At 52.6% G+C, this 16067-nt stretch overlaps 3 protein-coding genes across 5 annotated transcripts; 1 reads left to right on the forward strand and 2 right to left on the reverse strand.

Moving 5' to 3' along the window:
- Positions 1–840: 840 nt before the first annotated feature.
- FOXO4 (forkhead box O4) lies at positions 841–8163 on the forward strand. The gene is made up of 3 exons (XM_040467684.1): positions 841–1717; positions 5282–6341; positions 6668–8163. Exons 1-3 carry the CDS (start codon positions 1256–1258, stop codon positions 6673–6675), a joined length of 1530 nt encoding a protein of 509 aa, XP_040323618.1. The 5' UTR covers positions 841–1255; the 3' UTR covers positions 6676–8163.
- Positions 8164–8642: 479 nt separating this feature from the next.
- CUNHXorf65 (chromosome unknown CXorf65 homolog) lies at positions 8643–10941 on the reverse strand. 3 transcript variants are annotated; one of them, XM_040467817.1, is made up of 6 exons: positions 10507–10941; positions 10298–10384; positions 9978–10112; positions 9598–9666; positions 9010–9116; positions 8643–8785 (listed from the first exon to the last, which is right to left on the reverse strand). In XM_040467817.1, exons 2-6 carry the CDS (start codon positions 10335–10337, stop codon positions 8678–8680), a joined length of 459 nt encoding a protein of 152 aa, XP_040323751.1. In that variant the 5' UTR covers positions 10338–10384; positions 10507–10941; the 3' UTR covers positions 8643–8677. The 3 variants fall into 3 exon arrangements, with proteins under 3 accessions (XP_040323751.1, XP_040323752.1, XP_040323753.1); XM_040467818.1 differs by lacking the exon at positions 10298–10384; XM_040467819.1 differs by lacking the exon at positions 9598–9666.
- Positions 10942–11289: 348 nt separating this feature from the next.
- IL2RG (interleukin 2 receptor subunit gamma) lies at positions 11290–15035 on the reverse strand. Its single transcript, XM_040467715.1, has 8 exons — positions 14907–15035; positions 14533–14686; positions 14134–14318; positions 13749–13888; positions 13171–13333; positions 12503–12599; positions 12176–12245; positions 11290–11831 (listed from the first exon to the last, which is right to left on the reverse strand). The coding sequence occupies exons 1-8, from the start codon at positions 15019–15021 to the stop codon at positions 11646–11648; spliced, it is 1110 nt and encodes a 369-aa protein (XP_040323649.1). The 5' UTR covers positions 15022–15035; the 3' UTR covers positions 11290–11645.
- Positions 15036–16067: the final 1032 nt, after the last annotated feature.

The raw sequence follows: 16067 nt of genomic DNA on the forward strand, positions 1-16067 counted from the left end.
TTTGGGACCTGTTGAATGAGAAGTGAAGCGGCCCAAGACGGGAACCTGGAAAATATCAATATTTAAGGGCAGGCCAGAAGAGCCAGTGGAAAAAACTGATTGGTCAGCCACCGCACGGTCACCGTGAATTGCACTTGGGGGCTTGGGGGTGGGGAGAGGCGGGTAGAGGAGACACTATCATCAGTATTTATGTTACACAAGCCCGTCCATTCTTTGCTTCTTGCCTCTCGGTTTTCTGCTTCTTGTAGAGACCACATTTTTCCCTCCTGCCCTCTCTCCACTAAAAGAAGGAAAGGTCTAGCACCCCTCAACATGGTCACCTAAGCGACCCGGAGTCACACGGGAGGAGGTGGGAAGGGGGGAAGAAAGGAGGAAAACGACTTTTCAAGAAAAGAAAAAGTCCGCAACGACCTCTATTAATTAAAGTTCCACCTCCCTATATCCTGCCACGCCGCTCTCCAGCCGCCCTTATCGGGCTCCTGGCCGCGAAGTAGGACGGGAAATGTAGTCCTTAAGGCCGACTAGGGTGGCACGACTGAAGAACTCGGTTTCCCAACTGGCTCTCCAGGCGCGTGCGCAGATGGCTGCCCCGGCGAGTGGTAAACAGAGACGTCAGGCGGGGGCTGCGGCTGGGAGCAAAACAAAAAGGAAACCCGGGGGGCGGGGGGTGGGGGGGTTGATAGGGGAATTGGTGCGGGAATAGGAGAGGCTGGGGCCGCGGGGACGTGGACCCGATTAAGAGTGGAGGGAAAGGAAGAGGCGGGGGGAGGGGCAGCTAGGGGAGGGGCAAGTGACGCGGGGGAGCGGGGCGTGGGGGAGGGCAGTGATCCGGGTGGAGGAAATTTGGGAGGAGTGTCCGGGGGGCAGCAACTTAAAAGGGGGAGGGAACCGCGGCTAAGGAGACGTTTGGTGATGGGAGCGCAATGTATGAGGGGATACGGTGCCTCAGGTTTAAAAGAGCAGGAAGCTGAGTGAGAGGTTGGAAAAAAAGTGCCTTCGCTAGGCGGAGGTTACAGGTGGTGTCTCAGAAAGAGCTCTGAGGCTGTCCGCTTGTAGTCGAGAAGAGGATCAGAGAACTGTGTAGAAGGGACAGCTTGGGGGCTAGCGTCCTGGGGCGAGGGGGAAGTTCGCGACTTTCTGAGGACCGGCAGGAATGTGCCTCCTGGCCCTCGGTGCTTCCCCCCTGGGGGGAGGCATCGTGAGGGACTGTGGCAGGCTCCTCTGAACGCTGAGTGGCGGAGGTCCAACTCCACGTATGGATCCAAGGAATGAGAATTCAGCCACAGAGGCTGCTGCGATCATAGACCTCGATCCCGACTTCGAACCCCAGAGCCGTCCCCGCTCCTGCACCTGGCCCCTTCCCCGACCAGAGCTCGCTACCGAGGCGTCCGAGCCGCCTGAGCCGCCCGAGGTGGAGCCGGGTCTGGGAGAGAAGGTACACACGGAGGGGCGCTCAGACCCGATCCTGTTGCCCTCCCAGCTCCCCGAGCCGGCAGGGGGCCCCCAGCCCGGGATCCTGGGGGCTGTAACAGGTCCTCGGAAGGGAGGCTCCCGCCGGAATGCCTGGGGAAATCAGTCATATGCAGAACTCATCAGCCAGGCCATTGAAAGCGCCCCCGAGAAGCGACTGACACTCGCCCAGATCTATGAGTGGATGGTCCGCACTGTGCCCTACTTCAAGGACAAGGGTGACAGCAACAGCTCAGCAGGATGGAAGGTAACTATGACCCCCTTACCTCTGTCCCAATACCATCTGCCCCTGGGATCCCTAGCCTCCTTGCTGCCGTTCTGGGGCCCCTTTTACGCCACCACCCGAGAGACCCACCTTCAATCATCAATTACACAAACATTTACTTAGGACATAGTATATACCACGCTCAGTGCTTGATGCTGGAGGATCGCAGATGAATAAGACACTGTCCTTGCCTTGGAGAAAATTGAATTCTCTGCTCACTGCTCAGCACTCCCAGCACTTTGGCTTGAGCTGCCCCAAACACTTATTCCCACAGAGAAGTCTTTATCCTATGTACAGCAGGAACTGTGTGGATTCCCCACATGAACCTGGCCTTCCCTCCTCCCCCACCTCCCACCCCAACACCTTTTCTCCCATTCCTGTGGGATTACTTGGATTCCCTGCTTGCTTCTCAATACCTCAGGGTAGAGGTACTGTTCAAGAACTCCTCTACCCAAGAAGAGGAGGTAGAGTGGCATAGGTTAAAAAAAAAAAAAAAAGGTGATATTCATGGGGTAAGGTAGCTGATCTTACGGACCAGGAGGGAAAAAAGGGGGCATGAGCTGCTACCTGCCTCAGTTTACCCTGTAGTGCTAAGAAACTCCCTAGTAAGGTGCTATCTAAGTCTGGAAGGGGAAGAGTTTTCATTTACTGTTGAGGAATATTAGTTACAAAAGGGAGAGAGAGAGAGAGAGAGAGAGAGAGAGAGAGAGAGAAGGCTCTGACTTTAGAGCAAAAGGTTGGGAGTTCTCTTGGCCTTCCATGAAGAAACTGTGAGGAAAGATCTCACTAGATGCTCGGAAAACTTGTCCTGAGAAGGGGCCCTAATCGTGAAACGGGGAGCTTCAACTCCTTGACATCCCGCACCCCTGTAGGTGGTGACATCAGCATACAAGAAAGTACAGAGGGTTGAATGAGCAGAGGGTCCTCCCCTAGGTAGAGTAGATGGACGGAGGGATCAGATCTGCAGTATTCCTAGGAGTTGGGCAGGACAGAAAACAGGACAGCTGACTGAGACCCTTGGCACTATTTCTGGGTAGACTGCCATGCCACAGTCTCAGCTCATAAAGAGCTCCCTCCCCTCCTTGGACCCAGCCTACACAGCTGTTTTTTCTTTTCCCTCAGGTTCATTTTCCAGGGTAGAAGAAATAATCATGAGTTGTTAGTTATGCTGTGGGAGTGTAGTCCCTCCTTATAATTTACACTTATTTGCCGCTTTTTAGTTTACAAAGTAGTTTTGACATTTTTTGTTTTATTAATTTTCCCAGCAATTCTTGAGATTCCACGTTTTACATACTGGGAAACTAAGGTATGGAAAGGTCAGGAAGCTCGCCTAATATCAGCAGAGTGAGGACTTGAACTCAGGTCTAACTATAAATCATATATTCTTTCTGCTAGCCCATGCTACCAAATTCTCTTCATTGGGCTGAGTGCTGGGCCTTCAAGGCTCTCATCCCCCACCCCCCACCCCCACTCCAAGGAGTAAGCTTCACAGCCTGAACTGGCTTTTCTGGGGATGTGCTGAGATTACTCCCACCCCACGGTGGGGGGGGGTGGCACTCACTTAGAACAAGAAAGCTTAGTTTAGGTGGCTTGGGGAACAATTACCAGTCACCCCCCACTTCCAACAGGTAAGAATTATAGGGAGTCACTCCCCCCACTTCTAACAGGTAAGAATTATAAGGAGCTGACCTCTCCAGGTAGGAGGTTGTACTAGTTCTGAGCCTAAAGGAGAGGGGATAGAAGAATGGGCCTCATGGGTATTGAGTGTGGAGAAAGGAACGGACCTTCTCAGCAGACCCAGAGTTAAAGGATGGAAGGGGTGGGGAGTCACAGTGCCAGAAGTCACAGTGGTTCTCAGTTACTAAGGATGGACGGTTACTGTGTAGGTGGACAAGTGGGACTCCTCGAAAGAACCAGGAGTACCAATGCAGCCAGTGTGGTTAGGAATGCCATTACTGAAGGGTCCCAGGGAGACAAGGAGTTCTTTGCCTCAAGAGCCCTGGAACAAGAAGCTACTTAAGCATCTTTCCCCAGGCAGAGGGTCTCCTTATCTGGAGCACCAGTCAGAAATCAATTCATGTGTTTCTGACTGTCCATAGCCTCAGCCTCTAGTTTTGCTCCAAGCCCTTCTGGGCTCCTCCTGATTTTCCAAACACTGAAGAGCTCCATGTGGGAGGTCAAATGCCCCTAAGGTTGGAGATCTTAGGCACAAATTCCTGAGGAGAAGTAGGGGAAAGGAGGTAGGAAAGAGTAGGGAGGTGGGGGGGGGGGGGGGTTCGGGGACAAAAAAGGATGGTTTAACTAGCCTGGGGCAACCAGTAGCAATAAGCTGCTCTGGGGGCTCAAGAAGCTACCAATCTCAGCTCCCTAGGCCCCTGAGGAAAAAAAAAAAAAAAACTTATCTCTCTCAGAATATCAGCAGTGAGGGAGAAAGGGAGAACAGAGAGAGGAAAGGAGGAAGGGAGAACATGGAGCTTCCAATACCCGAGGCACTCCAAAGCTGATAGAGCCTCAAGGGGCCACCCACCAATAAGGTAACATATCGATTATGTACTGGCAGCTTGGCACTCTGAGGGGGGGCACCGTTTGAGTGCTGCCTGACTGGACAACATGGCCTGCGCCGTGGGCACTTATACTTGATGCGTGTAATTGCATGAGATGGTAAATAGTACAATATAGGTTGGGTAAGGTGGTGTAGAACAGATTAAAAATACCACACAAGAAATTTGGCAGCAGCAGTCAGGCAGCCACTTAATAGAAGAGAGGGGACTTCTGCTTGGTCTTGAGGAACTAGCAGAATTTACTGAGGGGAGATCCTTCCTAGGATAAGGAATGTGCCTTGTGGATTTGAGGCACGGTGAGAAGCCTGGCCTGAGTGAAGTTGAGGGTGTGTGCCCAGTGATTGGGAGGAATCAGGAACAAAGGAATCTGCAAATCCTATGGAGAGCTGGGGCTCCAGTGCCCCATGGGGAGTAGAGCGCCAGCTCTGTTGAGGGTCCAGCCCCTCAGCCTATTCAGAGAACTGGCTCAACACAGGGTCGGTCAGTCCTGGGCTGGTGTTACGCCACTTTCCCATAAACTCCACCCAAGCCTCCACTCAAGGAAAGAGATTGGAGCTGTGGAATTCTCTTTCCCCACCTAATCCTAGCTCTTGCTGAACCAGGAGTGTGTCTTCCCCAGTGACCACCAACACCAGACAGCCCCTCAGAGACCTGGGAGGAGTGCAGTGCTGTGAGCTTTTCCAGAGCAGGCCCAGTGCCCTCTGCAGTAGGTTGTTACTCAGGCTGTCTCCTGGGCCCTTGTGCCAAAAAGTCTGGAGCAGAGGCTGAGTGTCTTGCCTTTGGGTGGGAACTGTGTATGGTCTCCCCACACACACACCCTCCTTCCCCGCCCCTACCTTTGCCTGTTCTCCTCTGGACTTGGATAGCTCTGAGTTTCGAGGAATGCCCCTGCTATGTCCCAGCATCCTTTGAGGCTGGACTGCTGGCCACTGACCTCCCCTGCACATACCTCATGCCCCTTTCCTGCTGCCTCTGCCCCCTCCAGAACTCGATCCGCCACAACCTGTCCCTGCACAGCAAGTTCATCAAGGTTCACAACGAGGCTACTGGCAAGAGCTCTTGGTGGATGCTGAACCCTGAGGGAGGCAAGAGCGGCAAGGCTCCCCGCCGCCGGGCAGCCTCCATGGATAGCAGCAGCAAGCTGCTTCGGGGCCGCAGCAAGGCCCCCAAGAAGAAACCAGCCGTGCTGCCAGCCCCGCCTGAAGGTGCCACTCCAACCAGCCCCGTTGGCCACTTCACCAAGTGGTCAGGCAGCCCTTGCTCTCGAAACCCTGAAGAAGCAGATGTGTGGACCACCTTCCGTCCACGAAGCAGTTCAAATGCTAGCAGTGTCAGCACAAGGCACTCCCCCATGAGGCGAGAGTCTGAGGTGCTGGCAGAGGAGGAGATACCAGCCTCCATCAGCAGCTATGCAGGGGGTGTCCCTCCCACCCTAAATGAAGATCTGGAGCTGTTAGATGGGCTCAATCTCACATCTTCCCATTCCCTGCTCTCTCGGAGTAGTCTCTCTGGCTTCTCTTTGCAGCATCCTGGGGTGACAGGTCCCTTACACACCTACAGCACCTCCCTCTTCAGCCCAGCAGAGGGGCCCCTGTCAGCAGGAGAAGGGTGCTTCTCAAGCTCCCAGTCTCTGGAGGCCCTGCTCACCTCTGATACGCCACCACCCCCTGCTGATGTCCTCATGACCCAGGTAGATCCCATTCTGTCCCAGGCTCCAACACTTCTGTTGCTGGGGGGCATACCTTCCTCCAGTAAGCTAGCCACAGGGGTTGGCCTGTGTCCCAAGCCCCTAGAGGCCCCAGGCCCCAGCAGTCTGGTTCCCACCCTCTCTATGATAGCGCCACCTCCAGTCATGGCAGGTGCTCCCATCCCCAAGACCCTGGGGACTCCTGTGCTCACACCTGCTATGGAAGCTGCAAGCCAAGACAGAATGCCTCAGGATCTAGATCTCGATATGTACATGGAGAACCTGGAGTGTGACGTGGATAACATCATCAGTGACCTCATGGATGGGGGCGAGGGATTAGACTTCAACTTTGAGCCAGGTATGGTACCTCTTAATCAACAGTAGCATCTCACAACCTCTGGCCACCCCCTAGGTGCCCAGCTAGTTCCATGAGCTGAGCAAGAGGGAGATTTAGAGCAAGGAGTAGCTGGAGCTCCTGGGGAATTGGGAGGGTATCATAGTGGAGAGGCAGAGTTTCCAGATGGGACCTCCAGGCCCTTCAGCAAAGCCCACCCCTAGCATTAGCACAGGAAAACGTGTGGGGAAGGGCTGTCTCTGTTTTGGGGGCGTGTGACCTTAATGGTGGAAAGTTGTCACGCCCCAGATCAGCCTCTTACCTTGTCTTCTATTTTCTTCTTCCCACAGATCCCTGAGCCATGGCTAGAAGCTTTGTCCCCTGCTTCAGAGGTGGAGCCAGGCGTGCCCATATCCACTCTTTACCCTTGACCCTTCCCTGGGAATTTGGGACCCTGCTTTAGAGCTAGGGTGGGGTCTGCTCACACAGGTGTTGAGGAAATTAGAAAGATAAAACTGCCCCATATGGGAACTATGGGGGGAGGGAGGGAGGGAAAGGGGTGGGGGAAAGGGAGAAAGGGCTTATTCTCACTGTGCCAATTAGGGGGTGAGGCCCCCTCTTGGGAGCCTTCCTAGGCTCCCCCCGATTCCCACTCCCTAGGTTTTATAGCAGGGGTGGGCAATGCTGTTGGAAATGTGAAGTCACCAGTGGCCTTACCCCTGCCTTTGGGAGCAGGATTTTTTGTAGTCTTATCTGAGCTGGTCCAGGCTAGGTTAAGCCTTGGATTTTTATGCAGTGGCCCCCTAGGCCAGTGGTGTGGGGTGGGGGGGAGGGTAATAGGGACCTGGAAGGGCCAAGGTCTGAGCACTGGAGAGGCTCACCAGGCCAAATCACCCTTGGAAGGCTGCAGATCACAGAAAGGCTTTTTATAAACTTTTAAAGAAATATAAACACAAATATAGAGATTTTTAACAGTGGCAAGGTGCTAGTGGTGGGGAGAATGCTTTTTTTTTTTTCTTTTTGAAGGCTTTGTCATAGTGACATGATACAAACACTACAGACATTACTCGGGGAAGCATGGGAAACGGGATGAGAGAACACCAGGCCGACAGAGAGCAGGGGGCAGGGGAGCAGCAGTGGAGAGCAGGGGAAAGAGCTCCAGCGACGATGACATGGAGACTTGGAGATGTGGAGAACAAGGTCTGGGCGCAACTAGCTTAGAGTTTCCCTATGGAAAAAGCTAAGCCAGGCCCCCTCATTCACCTTGTGTCTGGGAGCATGTGGTGTTGGGGTGCAGCCACACTCTCGAGTGACCCGCTGCGGGTTAATGCTATGGTGGGAGAGTGCATTGAAGGCCTGGAATTAGTTTGCGGCCGGGGGAAGGGGAGGGGGAGAAGAGGGAAGGATTTAGGGTGGTAAAGTTAGGCACAGAGACCTCCCTGTTCCAGGCCCCTGACAGCTGTTCCTGCCCTTCTTCCCCTTGCCTGACTACAGGGGTTATGTGGAAGTGTGTGTGGTGGCAGGCAGGGGGAGGGGTGGAACAGGGAAGGGGGAGCTGGGGAGCTTGGCTGAGGGTCTGGGAAATGAGCAGGATGGAGGAGAATGTGGATCAGGTTTACTAGCACCTGCCAGGGTGGCCATCTGGGGCTCCTTCTCCACCCCAGCCCCCAAAGCAGCCCCTCCCCCAGTCCCCTTTGCATTGTCCCCTCCCCCCCCCCCTGCTGTGGGTTCCCATCATTTCCTGTGTCAGCGCCTGGCCTACCCAGATTGTATCATGTGCTAGATTGGAGTGGGGAAGTGTGTCAAATCAATAAATGAATAAATTCAATAAATGCCTATAACCAGCTCTGGTTTCTGCTGCCTTTCTGCTCCCCTCGGATAAGAGGTGGGGGGTGGGTGGGGAAAAGGCAGAGGACGGGCGGGAGGGACAGCGAGGAGGCAGAGAAGTAGGGGGTTGGGGAATTTCAGCAGGAGGAGTCGGTAGATTGTGGTGGCGGGGAGGGAAGATCCCAATCCGTCACCTAACCCCAGCAATAGTAGGCAGGCTCTCTGGATAGAGTGATAGGCCTCTCTGGAGGGGAGGTAGTTTGGTTGGAGAAGACCCCACCCCCTACTCTGTCCCTCAAAGGCTCATTGTAGGAGACTTCACGGTTTTTCCTCACCCCCACCCATGTGCTCCCCCACCCCAGCCCTCTCCTGCCACTCGTCCGAACCCTCAGAACCTCCACGGTGCCTGGGGCACACTCAAGCCTTGGTACAGATATTGGGAGACGGTGTCTTTTCTTGAAAAAGGGGCCTCATATAAAATTCCAGCAATTCCATACCTAATATTACTGCTCTCACTTGGTCACTTTATTCAGTTAGCGATGTCTATCCCTTCTACTGAAAACGTCTGCTCTGGTCTTAAAGGTCAGACCCTTGTGAGGGGGAGGGGGCCCCTCTTCATCTGATCTTCCGGTAGACCTAGACTGGAAAAGGAAAACGTCCATAAGTAGATAAAGAGGCCCCTGCAGGGAAGCTTTCTACAAACTAGGGCCAGAGGCAGGCCAAAAGAGGTTGGAGGTAGGTCTTGAGCTTGGACCTTGGACTTGGAAAGGAAATTCATTCCAGGGGGCCAAGGTGCAGGAGGCTTGTGTTGGCTGGGAGGGAGGGGGGAGTGTGGGGGGGGCAGAGCACATTTGGGGAGCCTTACTGGGGCGTTCGCAGTGGATTCGATTGCAACGACTTTCTTGGCTTCTTGGATTTTAAGCATTTTCAATCGATTTTTCTCCATGACATCACATTGTGAGCGCAAGTTTTCTAAGAACCAGGAAAAGGCACCCCCCCACCCCCCCTGCCTCTGAGGACTAGAGATCTTATCTACCCATCCCATCCCTCCCATAATTCCGGTGATCACTTGGAGTAATGGGCCTAAAGCTAGGCTGAGGAGTGATCTGAAGGTGCCTAAGTTTTGCTCTTTTCATTGCGAATTGGGTCACCAAGACTCCAAGAGAAAAGGATCAAGAGCAAGATGGAAACGATGGGGTTTTGATAGGGAAATATATCAAGACAATGCTTGAGAAATGGGGGTGGGGGTAGGGGTGAGTGACACATACAACTCCATCTGGTTTGAGCTACACATCCATCCTAAAGTGGACCGAGGCTGTATTCCCCTTTTCCTAGGATCCTGTGATCCTACCTGCCATATCACACCTTTCCCACTCTATACAGAGAATATACTATATCATCCAGCTACATAAGGTCTTTTCCATGTTTCTCCTTCCTCCATCATGTTCCTTACCGATTAACTCAGGTTCTGGATTCTTCAGAAGGGGCACAAAAGCTTTGTAGGCATTCTCTACTCGGGTTCCTATGAACACAGCAGTGTGCTATCCCCAGGCCCTGCCACCCAGTCTCCACCCTTCCAAAACCCAAGATGTCAGGACCCTAGCACTCAACACGACCTTGAGCTGATGTACCCTATTTCCTCCCCTCAAGACTAATTCTAGGTGGGGGGCATAATATGTGTAAGCCTACCCTATTGTCATAGAGGCAGTGCTCTTTCTTAGGCCGACTAGAGATGGTCAGTTTGGATCTGGTTGAGCGGACCCTATGCTAAGGACAAGGTTCACAATCCATTTTGAGGGCCTTGCTCTCTCAGGAGTGCTCCCAAGCCTCTACCTCGTGCTCCACGCTCCACCTTACAAGCGTAGTAGGTGCTTCGAGCTGTAAGGAATTTGCTGGCATAGTCTCCAGGGGTCTTCATCACGAAAAACATCTTCATTGTCCCTGTTTCATCACACAAGTCGATGGTGTCTGGAGGGAGGCCATAGGGTAATTGGGGCCGTTAAGGAAGGAGAGTGGGATCCTATCCTGAATGGGTTGGAGAGAGCTGTTAGATTCAAGGAGCTCTCTTCTTGCCAGTCAGAGGGCTTGGGAGCTAGAAATGATCCTACTTACTTCTGACCATCTGCCATCAGTCCCCTCCCCCAACTCCTCACCTGTTTCAGGCAACCCTACTTTTCTGCTGGTGTAGTGCATCAACAGAAGGACAGAGCAATTGATATTGGCCAGAAACTGCTAATTATCTGAGAAGACATGGGATGGGCCATGTGGCCCTTCTCTAGTATACATGCCATCCCTGTGATCTCCACTGCCCTCAAACCTCCCAGGCCCTACACACAGACTCCAGCTCTGTGATGGCCCTCACCTCCATGTGTGATGAAAATGAACATGCTCTCAAGATCTTCTCACTCTTCAGATAGAGGCCTGATGAGTCATTTGGAAGGAGAGTGTTCTAGAGGTCCTGGGGGAGCTGGAAGTGGGCCCATAGGATTGGGGATCTAGAGAGGTAGATGGATTGCATAGGCCGAAGGGGCCCAGAGAGAGCTATCGGCAGTTGTGGATAACCAGCATCCCTAGGGGTGGGGCCTGAGGCTGCAGTTGAGGGATTATGAGGTCAGAAGTGGTATGTGTGGCAGAAGGTGGAGTAAGGATAAGGAGAGAAGAACCTGAGTGGGGTCTGTGAAAGATTTGCTGGGAGTGGGAGCACCACAGTAAATCTAATTCTTTTTTTAAATGTTTATCTGTTTATTTTGAGAGAGGGAGAGGGAGAATATGAGCAGGGGAGGGGCAGAGAGAGGAAGAGAGAGAATCCCAAGCAGGCTCCGCACTGCCAACGCAGAGCCTGCTGTGGGGCTCGAACCCACGAACCATGAGATCATGACCTGAGCTGAAACCAAGAGTCGGACGCTTAACTGACTGGGCCGCTCAGGTGCCCTGGTAAATCTAATTCTAGAATGCATCCTGGAAGGAGTGCAGGACCCCTAGAGAAAAGCCAAGTTTCTGGAACAGTCCTGTTCTCTAGTTCATTTGTGGTACTACTGCTTCCACATCGTGAGTCTACAACTCCTTTTTCCTACCGTCAGCACCATGCCTCCCCCGCTTATTGCACCCCACGTTTCCCTTGCCCCTGCCCCAACAACAGACGTTCTTGATGATTATCGACAGAAGCTTTATTTCTCATTGATTCAAGAATAATTGAAGGGTAGATGGAAAAGAGGGAGGGAAGGATGGAAGGATGGTGGGGAGAAACAATCCTGTGAGGAAGAGGGGCTGGATTGGGGAAGATGAGAAACCCGGTTCGGTTTTGGGGCAAAGGGCCAATTGGATGATAGGAGAAACTGAATGCGGGTTGGCGGGGGGGGGGGGGGGGGTGGGGGAGGCATAGGGGGCATAAAATTCAGAATCAGCCACGGGGGGGCGAGGTGAGCATTGGACCGATGCTGGCTGGATGAGGGGAAGTTAGTACAATTTAGGACTACAGGACTCTGGGGTATTGTCAGGGTATCAGGGCTCCGGTTTCAGGGTGTAACACGGGGGAGCCCAGTAGGGGCTATGCTGGCTGCAGGGGGAGCCACCAGGCCCCTCCCCTGGAGCCCCTCCTTTTGGGGGAATCTCACTGACGTGGCAGAGCCATTCACTGTAGTCTGGCTGCAGACTCTCCGCCAGTCCCTTAGATACTCCACTCCAGGCCTAAAGACAGATATCTCCAGGTCAGGGGTCAATTAGGGGCAGGGGGTAAAAGACCCATGCTCTGTGCCAAGGGAGCTCTTACAACCAACGTCTGCAACTGCAGTGATCACGGAAGGGACACACAGACTCTTGGGGCCCCCAGTACCACTGTTTCCATCTGCCTCAACCAATTTGTAACCAGTTCTTCTGTGTGTCTCCATCCAGCCCATCCCCCAATCGGTTGGCCACATCCTGACTGTTAGTGCAGGCCCCCTCCCATTCCCTCTGCTCCCCATACTCTGTCTGACTTGCTGGCAGGCAGTCGCTAGTTGACAAACTGCAGTTGCCTTTGACAATGTTCTCACCGAAAAGTTCCCGTGGTATTCAGTAACCAGATCCTCTAGGTTCTTGAGGGTAGGAATCCGGGGCATCGTCCTGACAGAGGAGAAAGAGGGGGCACAGCAGGTTATGCTCTTTTATTATCCATCTCCCAGTTCTCCCAGATGGAATGAAGAAGGGATTCTGTGTTCTCTGTTCCTGTGGCTTCCTTCTAGCAGCATGCGCACTGGAGTGATCCCTCATTCCTTACTGTCCTGCCCTCTATTCCTGGAGACCCTGTGATAATCCTCCTCTACTATTTATTCCCAGCGGCAACCCCCCACCTCATTTTCCTGGTATATCTGAAATCTCACCGTTCCAGCCAGCAGTACACACAGATAAGGCTAATAATCAATCCCACGGAGCCAAGGGGGATAAGCACAGCTTCCATTGCAAACAACAAAGGATTCTCTATAAAAAAAAAAAAAAAGGAGGAGAAAGAGACCTAACATTTGTAGCGTCCCTACTACGTGCCAACATTTGTACAGCCCCAACTTGGTGCCTGGCGCAGTGCTAGACACTGTCCATACACTTAATCTTCATGACTCCTGAGAGGGACAAACAATTGTTATCTCCACTTTACAGATGAGGAAACAGAATCAAAGAGGTTAGTGATATGCCCCAGGTCAAAGAGGCAGTAAGTAGCAGAGGCAGGTTTAAACCCTAGATCTGTCTGCTTCCAAAGCCATCTTTACCATGCACGATTTCTGGGAGTGCTGTAGGGGAATCTTATACATTCTATATCCCCTCTGTCTCCTTCTCAACAACCCCCCCCCAACACACACACACACTCTCCAACAACATACTGACCCAACCCTACACAGAAAAGCCCTGCTACCTGAGGGTTGAGGTTCAACAGTGAGGGGAGATGGGCCACCAAAATTGGGGGCTTAGGGGTTGAGTGGTAGAGCAAAAGGCAGAGATGCTAGAAAGGTTGGGGTGCTGGGTTCATGGGTAGGGGGGTGCCTTAGGCCCATTTTACCCTTTGAAGTATTGCTGCCCCAGTGGATCGGGCGGCTCCATTCACTCCAACGCTGAGCGCTTCCACAGAGTGGGTTATAGCGGCTCCGGACACGGAACGTGTAGAATTTCTGCCCATCCACGCTAGGCAGAGAGAAGCTATGTCTGTGGTCCACTGATTGTTCCTTGGGGAGAAAGAGGGTGAGGGAGAGATGGGTGTCTAAAAAAGAATGAAGAATTAAAACTGCTGCCCCTCCCCACATGTCATCTGGTTCTCCCCAGTTCTTCTCTCCTCTCTGGACTGCTCAAGCCACATTGCTCCCTTCACTGACTAGAATCTAATCCCTCCCCTCCAGATCCCCTTGAAGGTTTCCTTTTGTTTACTTGCTTAACAGGCATTGAGGAAAGTATGGGTACGGAAATGTTAATGGAAAGTCACGGGTGATGATAGGAAAGGGAGTTGGATGAGGGTGGACAGAGCAGAGGAACTGGGAGGCAGAGGACAGGAGCTTGACAGCAGGCCCCCCTATGTGGCTGATTGAATACTTTATCCCCATTTGCTTGGCCTCAGCTGCTACATTCATAACCCCAGTCACTCACTGTCCAGCTGCGGTCCCAGTCACTCCGGTACTGCACAAGGTGCTCCAGACAGTGGTCCAAGTGTCTGTTACTCCAGGTCAGTTCTAGCTGGGTTTCGCTCAGGTTGCGAAGCGTTAGGTTCTCCGGAGCCCAGGGGATCACTGGAGATATGCGTGTGTGTGTGTGTGTGTGTGTGTGGTCATTCCCCTGGCCTAGACAAGTTAGGATCCTGAAGGTAGTGCCCCCTGATCCCTTCTCCCTTCCCTATTGGATCCCTCGCCTCCTCCTTTCTGCTTAAGTACCCTTAAGGTGAAAGAAAACCACTCCGGACACTCCAGCACACCACAATATTTCCCCGGCACCCCCACAATATATCCCTGGACTCTTGATGCCCTTTCCCCATTACCCAGATTCTGCAATTTCAGCCTCTGTGTGGACTGCCTCTTGGGTTCCCGTGGGTCCTGGAGCTGGACAACAAATGTTTCATAGAGATGTATCTCCTCTTTTTGCAGCCAGCAGCCAGAAGTGATCTCTCCAGAGAATAGATAGTGGCCACACTCCTGGACTCTATCATCATTGGAGTTCTTGTACCTAGAGAAGGGTTGAGAGGAAGGGGAACAGTGGTATAAACTTGGGGACTACAGATGAGACAGCCCAGCCTCATCTCCGAACTGACGTATGACTTACCCCATGAGAAAATGGTAGGGAGGCTGGGATGCTGGCTACCCTCTTTCTTGGTCCCCACGAAGTCCCATCCAGCCCACCTCCTCTTACTCCCCTGTGCTCCCCTCTTCCCTTCTCATACCAATAGTGCAGAGTCAGGTTGGTGGGATGGGGCTCAGAGCTGCTGTTCCAAGTGCAATTCATGTACTCAACATTGAACACAAAACACTGGACCTCTGGGAGGGGCAGAGTGGAAACACTGAGGGCCGCAGGGGGTGTAGCGGTCAGGAAGAAATCTAGGTTGGGGAGAAAACGAAGTGGGGGAGGGGAAGACAAGAAATGATGGTCAGGAGAAGCAGCAGCAGGAGGCAGAGAACCCTTCCCCTTTCCTTCTACACAGTACTCTTAAATTCTACCCGCATCATTCTAACGTCCCATTGCAGGTTCAAGCTTTCCGTAAGGCCCCTTCCCACAGCCTCTCTTCTCACCAACCCCTTTCAGTCCCAGGTTTCCCACCAGCTGTGATGTCTTCATTCCCATTGGGCTTGGGGCCTGTCGAATTCAGCCCCACCCCCAGCAGAGGCAGCTGCAGGAATAAGAGGGATCTGAGTGGCAATGGTGGCTTCAACATGGCGCTTGCTCTTCGTTCCCTGGGTGTCGACTGTCAGGAACCTGGGCCCCTCACCCATTACCCCTCCCCACCCACACATTTCCTTCTGTCATAGCTTCCGGTGGAAAGAACCTTAGAAACCAGGGCTTTACAGAGGGTGTGGCAAATGTGTGCTACGACACAGGCTAAATCCTCTGGGAGATTAAGTGTTAATCTAATCTGTAGGTGTACCACCACTGCTGTAAAGTGGCATTATAAGTAGAGACTGAGGGTGGGCACACAATACTGTCACAGACTCAAGAATCCTCAGACCACCTAGATCCTGGGAAGGATCTGTTCACCACCACCAGCATCACCATGACCACTCCCGACCACCTTCTCATCTAAGTCATTTTATCTTGTAGAGTGGAGGGTCTGGTCCTTCCTCCCCCTCCTCTTCTATGCTCTTTCCGGGACTCAGTCACCCTGAAACCTCGGTCAAAGCCCCACAGTCTTGGGCGGAAAGTACAGTCTTGGCTCCTGTGGGCACATGCATAGCTGTCTTTCTTCTGACCTGACCCAAACCAGAATATCCACCCTGAGCTGCCGCCCGATCTGGGTCCCTGTTGAGACTGGTGAGGAGGTCTGACTTAGAAGTAGATTCTGGAAATGGAGGAACAACAATACTGGCTTCGAACTCATCTTCCCCTAAATCTGCTTCTCTTCCTGTGTTCCCTATCTCAGTTAATGTATCATCACCCTCTCAGTCACCCAGACTTGAAACCTCAAAATTGTTGTCAACTCCTCCTTCTCTTTCATCCTGAGAACCCAATCAGCTCTACGTGTGTTGTTTTTCCCAGAAGTGTCTTCTTTTCCATGAGCACAGCCACTGTGCTAAGTCAGCCTCTCATGCTCTGTAGTTGTGATTATTCCTAGAACCCACTAACTGGTCTCCCTTTCTAAAGGCCCCCTGCTCTCTAACCCATTCTTCATCTTATTGCCAGATTTTTCTTCCCCCAAACACAAGATCTGATTGGAGATGCTGTTTATAGAAATTGTTTATTTAGCAAACATTTATTAAGCCCTAA

The sequence above is a fragment of the Herpailurus yagouaroundi genome, unplaced genomic scaffold, assembly GCF_014898765.1.
Source record: "Herpailurus yagouaroundi ecotype Mexico unplaced genomic scaffold, PumYag 67569, whole genome shotgun sequence".
Lineage (NCBI taxonomy): Eukaryota > Metazoa > Chordata > Mammalia > Carnivora > Felidae > Herpailurus > Herpailurus yagouaroundi.